This window comes from Necator americanus, chromosome V (assembly GCF_031761385.1).
Source record: "Necator americanus strain Aroian chromosome V, whole genome shotgun sequence".
Lineage (NCBI taxonomy): Eukaryota > Metazoa > Nematoda > Chromadorea > Rhabditida > Ancylostomatidae > Necator > Necator americanus.
This window is the reverse complement of record NC_087375.1, coordinates 31,753,696-31,769,163: the sequence shown is the minus strand read 5'-3', so window position 1 is coordinate 31,769,163 and position 15,468 is coordinate 31,753,696. Positions and strand designations below refer to the sequence as shown.

General features: G+C 39.9%; 2 protein-coding genes across 3 annotated transcripts; both read right to left on the bottom strand.

The window, feature by feature from the left end:
- Positions 1 to 2,662: 2,662 nt before the first annotated feature.
- On the bottom strand, positions 2,663 to 14,364 carry RB195_015830 (uncharacterized protein; the record flags this gene model as incomplete). Of its 2 annotated transcripts, none has more annotated exons than XM_064206727.1 (6): positions 2,663 to 2,825; positions 6,642 to 6,734; positions 7,387 to 7,484; positions 7,550 to 7,644; positions 8,894 to 9,048; positions 14,351 to 14,364. In XM_064206727.1, the coding sequence occupies 6 exons, from the start codon at positions 14,362 to 14,364 to the stop codon at positions 2,663 to 2,665; spliced, it is 618 nt and encodes a 205-aa protein (XP_064062607.1). The 2 variants fall into 2 exon arrangements, with proteins under 2 accessions (XP_064062607.1, XP_064062609.1); XM_064206726.1 differs by lacking the exon at positions 14,351 to 14,364 and adding an exon at positions 9,256 to 9,293.
- RB195_015831 (uncharacterized protein) lies at positions 12,868 to 13,341 on the bottom strand (the record flags this gene model as incomplete). Its single annotated transcript, XM_064206728.1, has 1 exon — positions 12,868 to 13,341. The coding sequence occupies one exon, from the start codon at positions 13,339 to 13,341 to the stop codon at positions 12,868 to 12,870; it is 474 nt and encodes a 157-aa protein (XP_064062608.1).
- Positions 14,365 to 15,468: the final 1,104 nt, after the last annotated feature.

Genomic DNA, 15,468 nt, shown 5'->3' with positions numbered 1-15,468 from the left:
CATGAAAAAAGAATTTCCATTGGAGAGGCGAGTGTTATACAGCCCTGCCAAAATGATTGCCGTTTTCATTCCGTTTCTTTTCTCCTAATGCTGTCCAGATCCTGTATTCCTCTTCTATAGCCTTCCCTAATTTTGCGTTGAAAGTTTCCGACAACAAATTTGTATAAAGACTTATCGTTGCGGTTCCTTTTCTCCAAAGAAGAGATTCTTCATAAGAGTCAGCTGCTGATATCAGTTGAAGATTTTTGGGGCAGAGGACGGAGGCTAAGAATGGCCAGATGAGGTGACGAGATCTCGACGAGATGGACGACGGATGAGTGCACAACAAAATAACCAACCCTCTAGGTTTCATGACAGAACCCTCCGTCAGCGAATGTCAGTGATTGGAAATGAGAGCACCGTCATTCATCTGTCCCACGACGCTCCTTCTGCTCTTCAACAGTTTTCGATTCCGGGAAATCGGATTGTCAGAGGTGTCGAACCCTTTCTCAGCTTGAGAGACCCTGCAAAAAGACGTACTTCCACTGCGTACTGCAGTTCGACGTCGAAAGTCACGCACACCTCTAAGCATACCAATCTCAATCTCTGTTCCAGGAACCTTATCGTCTCGATACGTGCAGAAAACAAATGATATCGAACACCTCCGTTTTCGTCCAGTTAACGCTCCATTCTAATGAACAACGAAGACAAACATACTACGAACAGAAACATACAACAAACCAAAACACACATACTAAGGCATTATGTTGGAGCGGCAAGCGCACAACACCTAGCCAGTCTTCGCAGCTCTGACTGAAGACCAATGTTCCGTCTCTGCGACCCAGCATCGGAAACAAAGCATAGATCTGCCGGTCTCAATATGGGAAGAATCAACGATGGATGGACTAAGAAGACGCTGGAGTGAATAGTAAGAGAAGTAAAACTTCCTCAAGAAAATGCGTGATGTGACTGCTGCGTGGATGGACCATCTCAGATCTTAACTGGATACGGCTCAACGGCCTTGTCAGTGTCACTCACGGAACTTTAGTACATCTTCTATCACAATGAGGAGAGAAAAGAACGACAGGAAAACATCCTGCATCCCGCATCTTCTGTGAAGTTAGGCTATCTATGTAAGTATCTAAGTAAAACAGGTCACACACTAATTGTTGTAGGATGAAAAATCCACCTCTTCCCATTTTTTTCCAATTTTTTCCAAATTTTTAAATCAATAATCAAAATGAAAACCTTTTATAGAGCGAGAACTTTCTTATAAAAGTCTGAAATTTTGCGAGCCTAAAATTTCAAGACTTGCTCCGAAACAAACAGTTTGAACTGTTCTATTTTGGCTGGTATCTGAAATATCTACCACACTTCAAAAAAAGAAAAAATTCTAGAGATTCTACAGCAGATAGATCTTGATTGTACAAGTGGACATTATCTGGTGAGAATGATATTATTCGAAGTACAACTATTATTGTTGGAAGGTTTCTGATGAAGACTGACACACATGCAATCGTTGAACCCGCTAAAGTGACTGTTTTATGCAATCTGCAGAGTCATTGATTGATTTCTATGGGAAAATCTTCGAAATCTATCAACCAAACAAAAATTTTGATGATGAGTAAAAATTTAAAAGTGCCAATGAATTTTGGCACCGCTGTTTTGTAGCTTCTTTTCTAGCTTCCTCTTCTAGCGGGAAATTTCTAGCTAACTGAGATAAAAGATTTCTATTTGGATAAAGGTCAGCGAGAAGAGTCTGAATATATAGGTTTCCAGATAAAAGATGCCTATTTTTATGAATGCTATGTCCAAGTGACGTGGGGGACAGTGCTCGCGCTGTTACTCACACTAGGTTTTCAATTACCGTGCTCAGCATTGTAAGTAAGGATCTTTAAAGTAAATGGCGATGTTTAATCAGTATGGAGACGAACAAAAGATATAACGGAGTCTAGCCTTGGTTATGAAGAACTTTTTTAATGTTGTCACTCCTCGTCGATCGACGTTGAGTTTGAATCTACGGATAAAGCAGACAAATCTAGTAAAAAGAAAATCAGCGCTACGCACTATATGATTTGTTCTGATCTATAAAATCACTTAAGAAAGGAAAGAGGGGTGAAAAAGGGAAGGATGAACAGAGTATTTACCATTGATGAATCCCCTTAGGACTTACGCATTTGAAATCAATTCGGAATCGTTTGAGCTTTAATCAACTCGTGATTACCTTATACAAGAACGTGTGGTAGCCAACCGATGTGCGAAGTCAGTGCTTTTATTCTTGGAATAAATTATTCGGAGTTCTGCGTGGATGTGATCAATGTTTTTTGAGTTTATCTGTTTTGTCTGTTTTCCCTAAGATCCCAGAAATGACCAGGAGTTTGAACGTTGCCTTTGAATTAACATCCCGTCATTCTTCATAGACGGTAAAAGAAACGTACTTTTTTTGCATCAACCTTATGCTTATGTGACTGTTTTTGTCGTATAAATCCAAAATATAGGGAAAAGATTCTGTTAAAAAAACTCAGAAACACGATTTTATTTTTTGAACCCGTGCTCAATACAGAAATAAACACTTAATCAGGCTAGATACAGGAAGAAGTTCGAAAAGAAAAAGATCTTTGAGAATAAGCCCGAGTTAGAGTTAACGAATAGTATCGCACAAAGGAGTTTCGTCTTGACATTTCTACTGTGAGCGAGTTACATCTGCTATGATTGTGATTGTGTTCGCATCGATATCGCTGCCACAAAGTTCGGCAAGCGATTTGTCGAGATCACAGTCTAGAAGTGGATATGTACCTCTGTTTGAGCGTCCGAGCGCATAGGCCAGGCGAGGAGCAAACACGCCTCTGTAAAGAAGTCGAATCCTCAAGTATCCCAATTCTCCCTATTCTGTTGAACCTTTTAAAAGCAGCACCCATAAAAATAAAGTTTTCAAAACTTGCACAAATTCTGATAGCTGGAAATAAATTAGAACAAATATAAGTCGGAATTCTTTCAAGAATAATGGTACGTCCAGGAAATAACTGTCGCAGGGATGGATCAAATATATATATATATATATATATATATATATATACTGCACTGAGACGTACAACTCAGTCCGGTCTCAATGTCCGGTTAACGCCGCACTTCAGAATTTCTGTGGCTTTTCGCTTCGGTCGCGTTCACTGATCAATGAAAATTAATAGTAGCGGCATTTGCTGTGAAATTAAATTGGCGATTTTCTAACAATACGTTCTTCTTTCCTTGTATAAAGTTAGGGGCAAGATTTCATAGATTTCTTTCTAAATGTTCCACATTTGTAGATCATTCAAACGTCAGCTTTAAATATTCCTTCGATACCGACATAATACAGAAATAATTTTAAAATATTATTCGAAGTATGGGTTTTCTTCTTTTTTCCCCAACAGTTATCACAGAATGATGCTTTAAGATACAAGAACGCGAACAACATCGTCATACTGATAAAGATAACGTTCCACGTCACGTCATGTAAACTGTTGGGCAATATTTACGTAGTGGGTTTCATACATGTTTCCACTTTCTGATGAAGGCATGTTACCAAGTTGAGGCAAAGGTGCAAGAAAATAGGCACGCGGAGGAGCTATAGAAGTGAAAAGCAACCCGCTGTGGTCACGGCTATTAAACGGCTGCAACGGCTCATTCACCTTTTGGGACATGCGCACCGCTCTGACGCCCCGGGGCCCGTCCACCCCATTTTATACGTATACGTACATTTTATACGTTTGAAGTAATATCACTCTGACTTGCGTTTCTTAATACAATTTTTATAATTATATATATAATTTATATATAATCATCATATAATTATAAATAAATAAATAAATAAATAATTATATCTAACTTATATATATATATATATATATATATATATATATATATATAAGAAGGATTGAAATACGGTTCGTTCTGCATGTAGAGATCCAGGAAGAATATTGTTGTCACATAAAACCACGTAAAGGGCGAGTTTACTTTGAGCTATCATGTTCTATTGAGAAGGTTTGGATTTGAAGCAATAGCTTTTCTCCGGCAAAAAGTAATTATGTCCTTCGCAGAAGTACCTCATGTGCATTCATAATATAATAAAAACATTTACAGTCACTCAACAGGCTTAAAAAGGGAACTGCCTACTCTTGACAGTATTTTTTGCTTCCTTAAAAACCTTTGTCATCGCCACTTTACTCTGAAAAAAAGGCTGAGCATAATCTTCTCTTAATTTGACCTCTTGGCTGTTTTGCCGCTATAAGGAGTAAATGACAAAATCAAGGACACGTGGCAGGAAAGCAGGGAAGACCCAAATTTGCACTACATCCTGAGAAAAGTAGGAAATGCCTGTTCGAGAATTCCATCTTCCTTCTCAAGGGTAGCTTTGTAGCATTACGGCACCACAGAATAGTCGTATGATAAAAGTTGATTCATATGAGAGAGGAAAACTATGTGAATGTGAACACTCCGTTCCGTATTCAAACCTCGGCAGTTCGATCTGCTTCGATCGAACCGTACAAGAACGATTTTGCATGGGACGCAGAACGCAGACTACTTCTCGTCCGAAGGTATTCATCCATTCATCGATTGTATTGATGTTATCGACTCACAAATACTTCTGCATTAGACCCCTAGGCAATATACAATTTTGCAAGATGTGCCCTAACAAGTGTTGATCATAAGCATGGCGACCACTCCGCCCGGAAAGATCGATCGATTTATTGATTTCCCTATATATTCCCAGGCCTAATGAAAATCCACTTATAGAGTTCTCTTATGAGTTACTTGACTCAATCGGTGGGCTGATATCATGGCGTGACGCGATTATCCGCATCTTCGCCGAGGTGTGTCGTCCTTGAACATGGTCCTGAACAACCTTCTCGATCTTCTGCGAGAGCTTGCACGGAATCGATCCATCCGCCGCTATTCCATATCCTGCGAAACCTTGCGTCTCGTCTGAACTGCCTAACCACGCCGAGTCTTCTCAGATTCACCACCTCAGTCCAAAACTTCCGCTTTCCTGGTGGCCTCTTCCAGCTTGAATCCGACAGACTCTTCAAAGCTCGTGGAACAAAGCGATCTGCTGGTCTCCTTATTATGTGACCAAAGAAGCGAAGACAATTTTCTGCAGTCACTTTCGATGGCGGTGCAAGATGTTGATATCTTCTACATGTCATTCGCCGGTACACCATATGGAATTCCGCGTAAAGCTCTTCATTGTGACATATCCTAGGCCAAATATAGCCAAACAGCCATATAAGCAGCTTTCGTTCCGTGCAGTCAAGCCTCTCCATAACCGTTGATGGTGCTGCCCAAGTCTCCGATCCGTAAATCATGATGGGGCGAATTGCGGATAGGTAGACTCGCAGCTTGACTTCGTTGGTGATGGGGGTCGACCACAGGCATTTCGTTAAGGAGTTAAATGCAGAAGTGGCCTTAGCGCATCTTTGCTGAACATCTCTCTCGTAGCTGCTGTTGTTCTTCAGTATACAGCCCAGGTAACACAACTCATCGACGAGTTCAATTGGTTGTCTGCCCACCCTGATTCCCATTCGAGGTCTGGAAGAGATCCACATCTGTTTACATTTATCAGGGAGTAGACGTAATCCATAGGCTGCAGCCAACTTCGATACAAGGTTAACAACATGATGAAGTTTCGTAGTGCTTTCCGCGAATGTAACAACATCGTCGGCGTACTCGAGATCAGTAAAGGGGCACCCTGATGGTACTAAGACGATGTCGGCAGGACACTGGTCAACTGTTCTTCGCATGATGTCGTCGATAGCGAAGTTGAGCAGGAAGAGTCCTGCCAATGCCCCTTGTCTTACCCCGGTTACCACCTCAAATGGCCCTGAGTTCTCGAATACTTCAACTATGGATCAGTATGCGTAAGCTCAGAGTAATCTCTGTGTACTTCTTTCAATCCTTACGCCATAAAAATTGAGTCAGAATGTTCGTTACGGGGTAATTATGTACAGCCGGACATAACTGGTCACTAACATTAGGTCGGCACTTTTTGTATACACATTACAATTCCCACGAATTCCCTCGATACCAGAAGCTGGGGGATTCCCACTCAAAGAACAATTCCAGAGCGGATTTGAGACCGGTAAAAGAATTGAACAGTTTCCATTTCAGGAAGTAGTTGAGGACCAGTGGAACCAGTGTCGGTCTGTTAGGGCGCAGTCTAAGGAATAGGATTGAAGAGGGACTGGTACCGAACCTAGGACCTCAATCTGATCCAGGCGACTCTCATCTTGAATACATCAGCGGATGGCCATCAATATGCGACTAGGAAACTAAAAAAATTGTAAAGGGTTTGCGTGTGTAACGTGTGTGAAAAATAAGTATCCAATTGTGCATTCGAACATGAGGCTTTGGGTTGGGAACAGGTCCCCCACAGGGAATATTAGCCCAGAAAAATGGGACATTGTGATAGATACTCATTGAGATGGGAAAGTGTGTAGAAAGTAAATAGGAAATCTAATACATATTATAACTCGGAACTTTAGTAATACCAATGAGTAACTTTAACATGGGAGCTGCCTTTAAGATTGTAGTGGAGCTTACTGCTCCACCCACGGCTACCGGGGCAGGAGCACAAAAGTTGACTTTGCACATGTCTGTAATAAACAGATCCGTGATTTAGTGCTGACCTGTGCACACCGTCTGTTTCGATTCTAAAGTGATCGATCACTTCACGAACTGTAGCACTACACGGGAACTCGTCCTTGATACGTAACTGAGCCCTGAAAATCAGCTCAGCTACTGTTTTTGATTTTAAACGCGCATTCTTGATAAGTCTTTGAATGTTAAAAACGAATAGTTAGATCCAGGTTACTGGATTTAATTTTATCAGTGGTCTCTTTCTATCCTTTCATGGATTTGTCACATTTAAACTATTTATTTAGTCTATATTCCTATATATTTGCCCAGAGAAGCCCAACATTGTAGTTTCGTGATGCGCTGTCTTTGAAAGCAGTGAACCACGAAATGAAAGGGTATAAAGTGTCCCGTATGGGGTATAGATGCAATAAGACCGCTTCTCACGCCATTTTTCTGTATAATTTGAGCATGCTCGGGCTCAGATTCGTGAACTACATCATTAACCCAATCTAAAATTTCGTGGTATGATGCCTTAAAGGCTTAAAGTGACTACTGACTTCGAGCAACTGGGCAATGTCCCGGTTCATCGATGATCGAGCAACTGGGCAACAGTATTGATTGATGCATATAGCATTTCACTTCTCGCATAAAACCACTAGAATGTCCCGGTTCATCGATGATCGGGCTCATTTCACTTCACGAAGTGCTTGTTATAACCAGGCCAAGCCTTTTGTTTAGTTTAGTGAATCTAGAGAGACTAGTAGCGCCTTCAAAAGGGAATAGAAAATGCTGTACCTTCCGTTCATGTTATGATGGAACAATATGAATCGAACTTCGACCATATAAATACATTCACCATTGGAGTAAATACTACGAGAGAGCGATGAATCTTTCTAAATGAGTTACTGAATAACAAAAATTTGATGGACTATTAAGAATTTCAGAAATTGATAATTACGGCATTGGTAGAAAACGTGGAGTAATCCAAGGATGTAGTATAGTCGGAATTCGTGGAAATACCCATAGTTGAGTGTGATTCAGAATGCAGAAGTGCTAAATAGATGGAGTTCTGGCATATCTCAGAAGGATTTTTGAACGGCAGGTTCCAGAAATAATACATTTTGATCTCTATGATTACGATGCAATGTCCCTCTTAGAAGAAAATGCTTACTTCTGTGTTGCATTGTTTGCATACTTTTTTGTTGTAATTCCGCTACTTAATTCCTTCATAGCAACTATAGAATTACGTCTCTCTTCACGGTCGTCAACTTTTTAAATCACAATCGCTTGAGTTCCGAGCCAAAGAATTCCAATCTGTCCGATTGATGGACGAATACCACCGACTACATCATTGATTGGACATCATTTGTTGTTGAACGAGAAAAACAAAAAAAAATTCAAAAACAAATGGGTGGGGAGAAATTTATGGAACGTTCTAACATATCTATTTCTACATTAGTAAGTACCAGAACAGGTATTTTATCGTTAACACAGTTATACTTGGCTCTGAGGGCTTCATTTTCCAAAATCTTCAGTTACAAATTCGCATTCAAGCACTGCTTTTTCGGCTGCCTATTGAGCACTTTTAACTAAGGCATTCTTCAGTTTCCCCAGAAATAAAGTAAAACAGTAATAAGTATTAATGAAAGGAAGAAATAATCCCACTTAACTATTCTTATTTATAGTATTTCGTTTATTCATTTCACTTTAATTTAATTTAGTTTATTTATTTTGGGCGGTGTAGTGCAGTCGGTAAGAGATTCCGCTGTAGCTGCAGTGTGATCGATGAGAGCTTCGGTCGCTCCCTAACGCTTACCAAGCCTTTCATCCTTTCGTGGTCGATAAATTGGTACCAGATTTGTCTGGGAGGATAAAAACACTGACTGGACACATCGGCTAGCCCCCCTCCCCCCCAAGACATTGTACAATCTAGTTACACGTTCGTAAACCTCAAACGATTCTGAATTGAAGTGAACGGGTGGCGCATCCCAAGCAGATTGAATAACGAAAGACACCTAATCCTTCATTTATTTATTTTGTTTTGTTTTTTTTTATTACTGACTATTTTCTCCTTTGATCGTATCTTTGAGGGTAACCACACTTCATACACTCAGCGTCAACTGCGTGACCGCGACGCGCTTATCGTAACCCACGATCCCTTCTTGTTTTACATTCACCTCCTCCTTACTCTCCCCTGCTCCAATCGCAAGCGCATCGTAAGCGCTAGCTGTAAATTGTTACGGAGAGACAACAATGAAGATGAGGAAAGTTTGAAAATGGTTTTGAGAGCGTCAGAACATACCAGCTAGATCCTCGTCCTCTTCTTGGGGATGAACTTGCACTGAATATTCGTACAAGTACTTTCCGTCACGTTGTTTCTCACATTTCAGATTTGTACTCAGCACTTGCATTTGTCCCAGCATTTTCATCAAAAATGGTGTGACAAGGTCTTTTGAGCTTAAGAAAAAAGTTTCTATGAGCTGTTGCGATTAGTACATCTATTTCTGGAACATGTTGGTATCTTTTTATGAGGTTTCCCTGACGCATTCGTTGCCATTAATATTATTGGAAGAAAAACTGCATATGACCATAGCATTTTAACGAGAAAAAAACTACATTAACTCAGATTTTTAAATTTCTTTCTCCAGTGTATATTACACGTACTGTAACAGTACAGTAAGACGTAATCCACGAAACACCATAGCATTGATATAGGACAGCAAAAAAAGATCGACAAAAAAGTGCAGTCACGATTGGCTTTGACCAAAAAGTTAGAAACCTTAATCCGAAGGTATTTTACTGTAGGCGTTTCTCTCGTTTAATATTCTACAGAAAAATCCTCGAAAAAAAAATAGAGTGAGAAGCGACTCCTCGTGAGATACTGCTTTATTTGAATCTGAACAAAACCGATCGCGTACGTCGATGGAATAGAGCAAGTCCCACCCTTAACCTCGCTCATGATGAAATTTTGCATTTCGCATTCAAAGTGCCAATCATCTTTCATTATCTATTAATTAATTATAATTATAATTTAATTATCTAAAAGTAGTCGTGCATACCAACTTAGAAGTCCGTCTCGAGTTTTGATGGCAGCGTATCATAACATTGACTATGTTGGGGTCTTTAAGCATATAGAGAGGATAGGGGTGTAGTGCACTTCTCAGTTATTTGTAGCAGCCCAAGATACCCAACGATGCAACTTACTACGGGCAATAAGTTGAGGGGAGTCCGCAACGCGTCCACAGTTCTATGGGCAGTTTCTGCTGTTTATTTAAAGGCATCACCCCACGAATCTGAGATGGTACAGATATCAAGTGGAATATTCGTATACAGGATAGTAGATTATGGAAAGGGGGGAGATTCCGTCCATTTCTTCTTAATTGCCGTAAAAAACGGCCGGAAGATGCGGCGCATGTACAAGGCTGGCGCGCTCCAGTCGAGATCCTTGTAGAAAATAGCGTGCCGGAACACCCGAACCCGTATCTTCCGGGCCATTTTTTACGGCAATAAGGAAGAAATGGACGGGGTCACCCCTCTCTCCATAATCTACGGTCCCGTGTACGAATACTCCACCTGAAATCCGTACAACCTCAGATTCGTGATGGTTGGTGGTGATGCCTTTAAGCAGACATTGAATCTCTGATGTTATCCTGTTCTTTACTTGAATTATACTGATATTGCATTGCGGATGTTGGGCAAGGACGGAAGCGTTTGGTTCGGATTCTATCATATAATAACTAACTTCGAAGGAGTACTGCACAATCAAAGCTGTTTATCACACTTTTTTTCTGGATCACTCCTATCCACTATCTACTCATGAAGAGATCCCAATAATCATTTTCATAATACGCTAAGAACTATCTGTACACCGCATACCGATTCTTTCTTTCTTTTCAGTACTATTAAAAGCAGTGAGTTTTCTTCGTACTACGCACAACTCAATTATATGCAAAAAATACCTTATTTAATGTCCTTCGAATAAATCTAGTTCTAATTACGGCATCATTTGCATAAAAAATGTTATCTCATTTCCATTCTTAAAGAAACAGGTTTACTAAACAATGCCTCTAACATTTACTATAAAATAATGCATTCCTTTAGAAATAGTTGCTAGAGACACCACATATTTATATAAGAAACCTAGGTCCCTAGTACTAATAATCCTACTCTATCTATTATTAATGCTATCCTAGAACTGCAAAAAAACAGCTATTAAATTTAGATTCATCACCAGTACTTCTAATAGTAGTGTTAAACTTCCACTAACTACAGTTAACTTAGTAGAATTGGTGAATATTCTCTCCTTCTGTAAGACACGTTTCTGTAATTACCTGCAGCTGTCTATAATTTAAAAAATTGCTTAAACACTTAATGGTCTGTTAATAATATAAATATAACTTATAATATGTCATCCATGAAAGGTCAGTTTATAAAAAGTCACCAAAGATTCTTCTCAGATGTATATCTATATGAACTTTAGAAATTATGACATATACGACCTTATATATCTTCACTAGAATAAATCATAGACAATAGTCTCTGTAAAGTAGGAAACAATTTTTTTTAGGAAATCGTAGACGTCCCTCAACGTAGTGACACCAACCAGTTCTTGAATTTTTTAATATGACTTTTTTAATCATAATACTAAAGAAGAAATTATTCTTTAAAAAAATCCTGAATGAAAATTGCCATAAAGCTTCGATATTGAAAAACACTCATAGTACAAATTAAGAGCGCTATTTTTTAGACTTGCATATTTATTGTTATAACGACCATTTGTACACTAAACAATACAATAAGACATTCTTATTTAATTTTTCCGTTTCTAGATTTTGTCACGATAATTGCTTTATCTCTTGCTCTCTTAAAACCACTATTATATAAACCGAAACTTTCCCACTATCTAGGAACTGTAATTTTTATTCTGGCATCGAAGACAGGCTACAAACTATGCTCAAGCTTTTGACTACATTGAACTATGACAAGAGTATTATTATTCAAACTATTTTCAAATGCTGAGTTAGTCATAAACACATCACTTATAATTATCCAGAACTATATTTAAAAAAAACGTAACTATAGGAAATTCACTGATATGTTAGTGTCTAGTGCGTTGTTATGATCTTTGTCACCTGTTTCTAGCGTACGTTCATCATTGATTCCCTTTTTGGCGCCCTAGCTCGCTATAAATAGCTGGCTCAAAATTGATTTCTTACTCTTTTCACTCAATTCTTACTGAAGAGCCTCGCGAGTGAAAAATTACTTTTACTGTTATTATTTTTTTCTATTTATTCACTGTACTTCTACTTCTTATTCGTCTAAGGGCAGAGACAAACACAGAACGCGAAGCCTACATTATATTCTACTCTACTCTTCTGCTATTCAATTCTAACTGTAGTAATCCATTCTTTTCTATCATTCCATAAAAACTATCATTTAAGGAAGTTAGGCGATGGGCCGACTGCTCATATCAATGGCTTGCGACGATTCCTAGATATAGATCATTTTTCGAGGACTAGACGTACACATCGGTTCACAACTAAAAAATTTGATGCTTAACGAAGTAATCTGCATTTGTTAAATAATCAATTTCACTACGCTCAAAATGACTCTATGTTCTAACGAAAACTAAAAGTACTAACAAAAAGTTCAAACAAAAAATCTTTTCGAATGGAACTCCTACCCATACCCGCACGCCAATCATCTGGAGCCATCTCAATAATAAAGTGATGGAAGTTGTTGATAGTCGAATTTAAGCAACAGCCAAGATTGTTAACAAAATTTATTACGGCTAACGTTTCGGCGTTGTCGCCTTCGTCAGAGCCTGGAAAGTAAGAACATTTGCAATATATCCTCTCAAATGCCTCATCCAGAACAAGTCATCATCCCCTAGGATATTACACCCGGAAACAAAAACCAAAAAAGCCCAAATCGTTGTGCCTACCTTAGTAGCCGCGTTGCCGTGATGTTAGCGGATATCCGCGTGGTGCTATCGCTCCGCTGATACTAATTAGGATGCGACCCGCATATGACCCCGTAGATCAAACCCGCAAAGGTCTTGATACAGAGCCAGCTCGTTCGTCACGACTAAACACTCGTCCTTTCTATTCATTTTTGGACCTTTTGCATTTATCCAAAACGCTTCTAAAGTTCTGCGAGCTATAATTTTGGGTTCGTACGATAGAATTGTGACAGCTATGCAGAAAGGAACGTTTTCATGACATTGTCTGCGGTGAACTCCGAGGGGAGTTGCTGCATTCGATTGCTTCATCCCCCTTAGATGTTCTTTAATGCGAACACAAAGGGGCGCCCTGTTTCGCCAATGTATTGGTCCCCACATGTTTTGCACGAAATCAGATAGACTACACCAGAGACCATGCAGTCCCCTTCCTTCCCGAATGGGCATATTACACAGTCTGGAGTGAGACAGAAGCGGTCGTACATTCTGTTTCGAACTAGTTGTTTTTTGAGATTTGTTGGAGGTATTTCCACAACTCTCACTTGGTCCTCGAGACCGCATTTCACCAGACTAGCCCGTATAGCTTTACTCGGGTCGTCGGTTATGAAGGGCAGGCAGAAATTGATCTTATTCGACTCAAACAGTGTGGCATATTCTTGCTGCGCACCAAGATCTGGCCTACGTGCTACATTACCAATGTAACCGTTAGAATTCGCGATGCGTTGCGCTAGGTTGATCGCATCGATCCGCTCCCGGACATCTGATGTCACCCTTACGGCTGTCCTAAACATGTTTTTAACCACAGATTTCTTAGTTTTCCAAGGGTGAGCGGAAAGACAATAAACTAAAATGTTTTTGCTGCTAGGTTTTCGGAACCATCGTGTCTTCTATTCACCATTGGACCACTGTATTTCTACATTGAAGGATAGCCAATTTTCACCGCAGACAATGTCATGAAAACGTTCCTTTCTGCATAGCTGTCACAATTCTATCGTACGAACCCGAAATTATAGCTCGCAGAACTTTAGAAGCGTTTTGGATAAATGCAAAAGGTCCAAAAATGAATAGAAAGGACAAGTGTTTAGTCGTGACGAACGAGCTGGCTCTGTATCAAGACCTTTGCGGGTTTGATCTACGGAGTCATATGCGGGTCGCATCCTAATTAGTATCAGCGGAGCGATAGCACCACGCGGATATCCGCTAACATCACGGCAACGCGGCTACTAAGGTAGGCACAACGATTTGGGCTTTTTTGGTTTTTGTTTCCGGGTGTAATATCCTAGGGGATGATGACTTGTTCTGGATGAGGCATTTGAGAGGATATATTGCAAATGTTCTTACTTTCCAGGCTCTGACGAAGGCGACAACGCCGAAACGTTAGCCGTAATAAATTTTGTTAACAATCTTGGCTGTTGCTTAAATTCGACTATCAACAAGTTGCTATCTCTATGCCAAGATTCAAGGAAAGTCGAACTTTCGCACTTCTGAAAGTGATGGAAGCTTTTTTTTAGTGTTGGCAGAGAAATAGTGCACTAGAGTTAAAAATTGATTGACCATTTCCAGAGCCACAGTCTCAAAAAAAAAAAAACAGCTAGCTTTGTTTCCCGTTTCTTCTGATCACTGTTTAAAATTGGGCAGAAAAATCACATCGGATCTTTTTTTACAGAGGTGACAAGGGGCACAAATGGCAATATACAGAGGATTTCTCTTCCAAGAAAAGAAAAACAAAGCAAAAACTTCTCTTTAGCAACTAAGCTTAATTTTTTTGTTATCACAAGCATTGACTGTTGACTTACGGACCAGGTTGTCGACATTCTGCACTTGTTCTGTTCTCCTCACCGATATTCAACGCCTTACGTCCACTTCGGGCAGAAGTGAAACTAAAACTGAGCTTACTAACTAGTGATAATTTTATCAGGATAGTCATTATTCTTGGCAATAATCCTAAACATGCATAGCATGTGCAATTTCCATGCATGATAGATTCATCAATCATACGAGGGAGGTGCGCGTCGCGAATGTCATATCGAATACAGAAATATGTTCAGCACCTTAGGTAACGTGGGGTCAAAACATGAACATGAAGCATGGTGCAGTTGCGTAAGCGACTGTGCCCGTAGGGTGCGGTGGAGTGCAGCAGTGAGGAACGAAGGTAGGCACCATTCTTCGCAGCACTTCACGATGGTTTCACCTATTCACGATTCTAAACACTTTCTCCACCGCGCCACTTTTAGCGCAGTCGTTGTCATTTTGACACCCTACTATAAACAGTCTTTGTTTGAGCGTCTAAAGTCTAAGTTTTTTGTTTTAAAATCAAAGAAAGAAAACAAGAAAAACATCGAAACTGACCAAACTGCAAATCGGTTCTACAAAAGGTATAGTTGAAATGAGTTCAGAAATACGAGACCAGTATTCTACATAAAGTCAAGCCGAAAACAAAAATACACTTATGGTACAATGTGACCGGAGCGCTTGCATACAAAGTGGAGCGCGGTTTCTGCCCGGTTTCTTTTTTCGTGGCTGTATGCGATTGTTCCTCGAAAGAAATCGGCTCGAAGCTGTATTGATTCGTTTCGAAAAGTGTCCCGTCACTGTGGCTGCGAGCACGAGCTTCACGCAAAAGAACTAGATTAAGTATAGATGCTATGAAATGTTTCCTAGCATTTTACACTATGGATCCTCGATGGAAGTGCGCACGCATCTTCGCTGGAAAACTCTCAGAACCTCTTTTCTGTTCCTCATTTTTGATGTTTTGTTCTATAAGCGTCGCTTTATTGTTAATTCACTCACATATTTTCAGCTGTGTTATTTCAGCATGTGAGCTCCACTTCATTTAAAAAATAATGCAGCGTAATAAAAAATGCGTCATAGCCTGTAATAGGGAACGCGTTTGCGAGCCCGATTGCTACCTTCTCGCG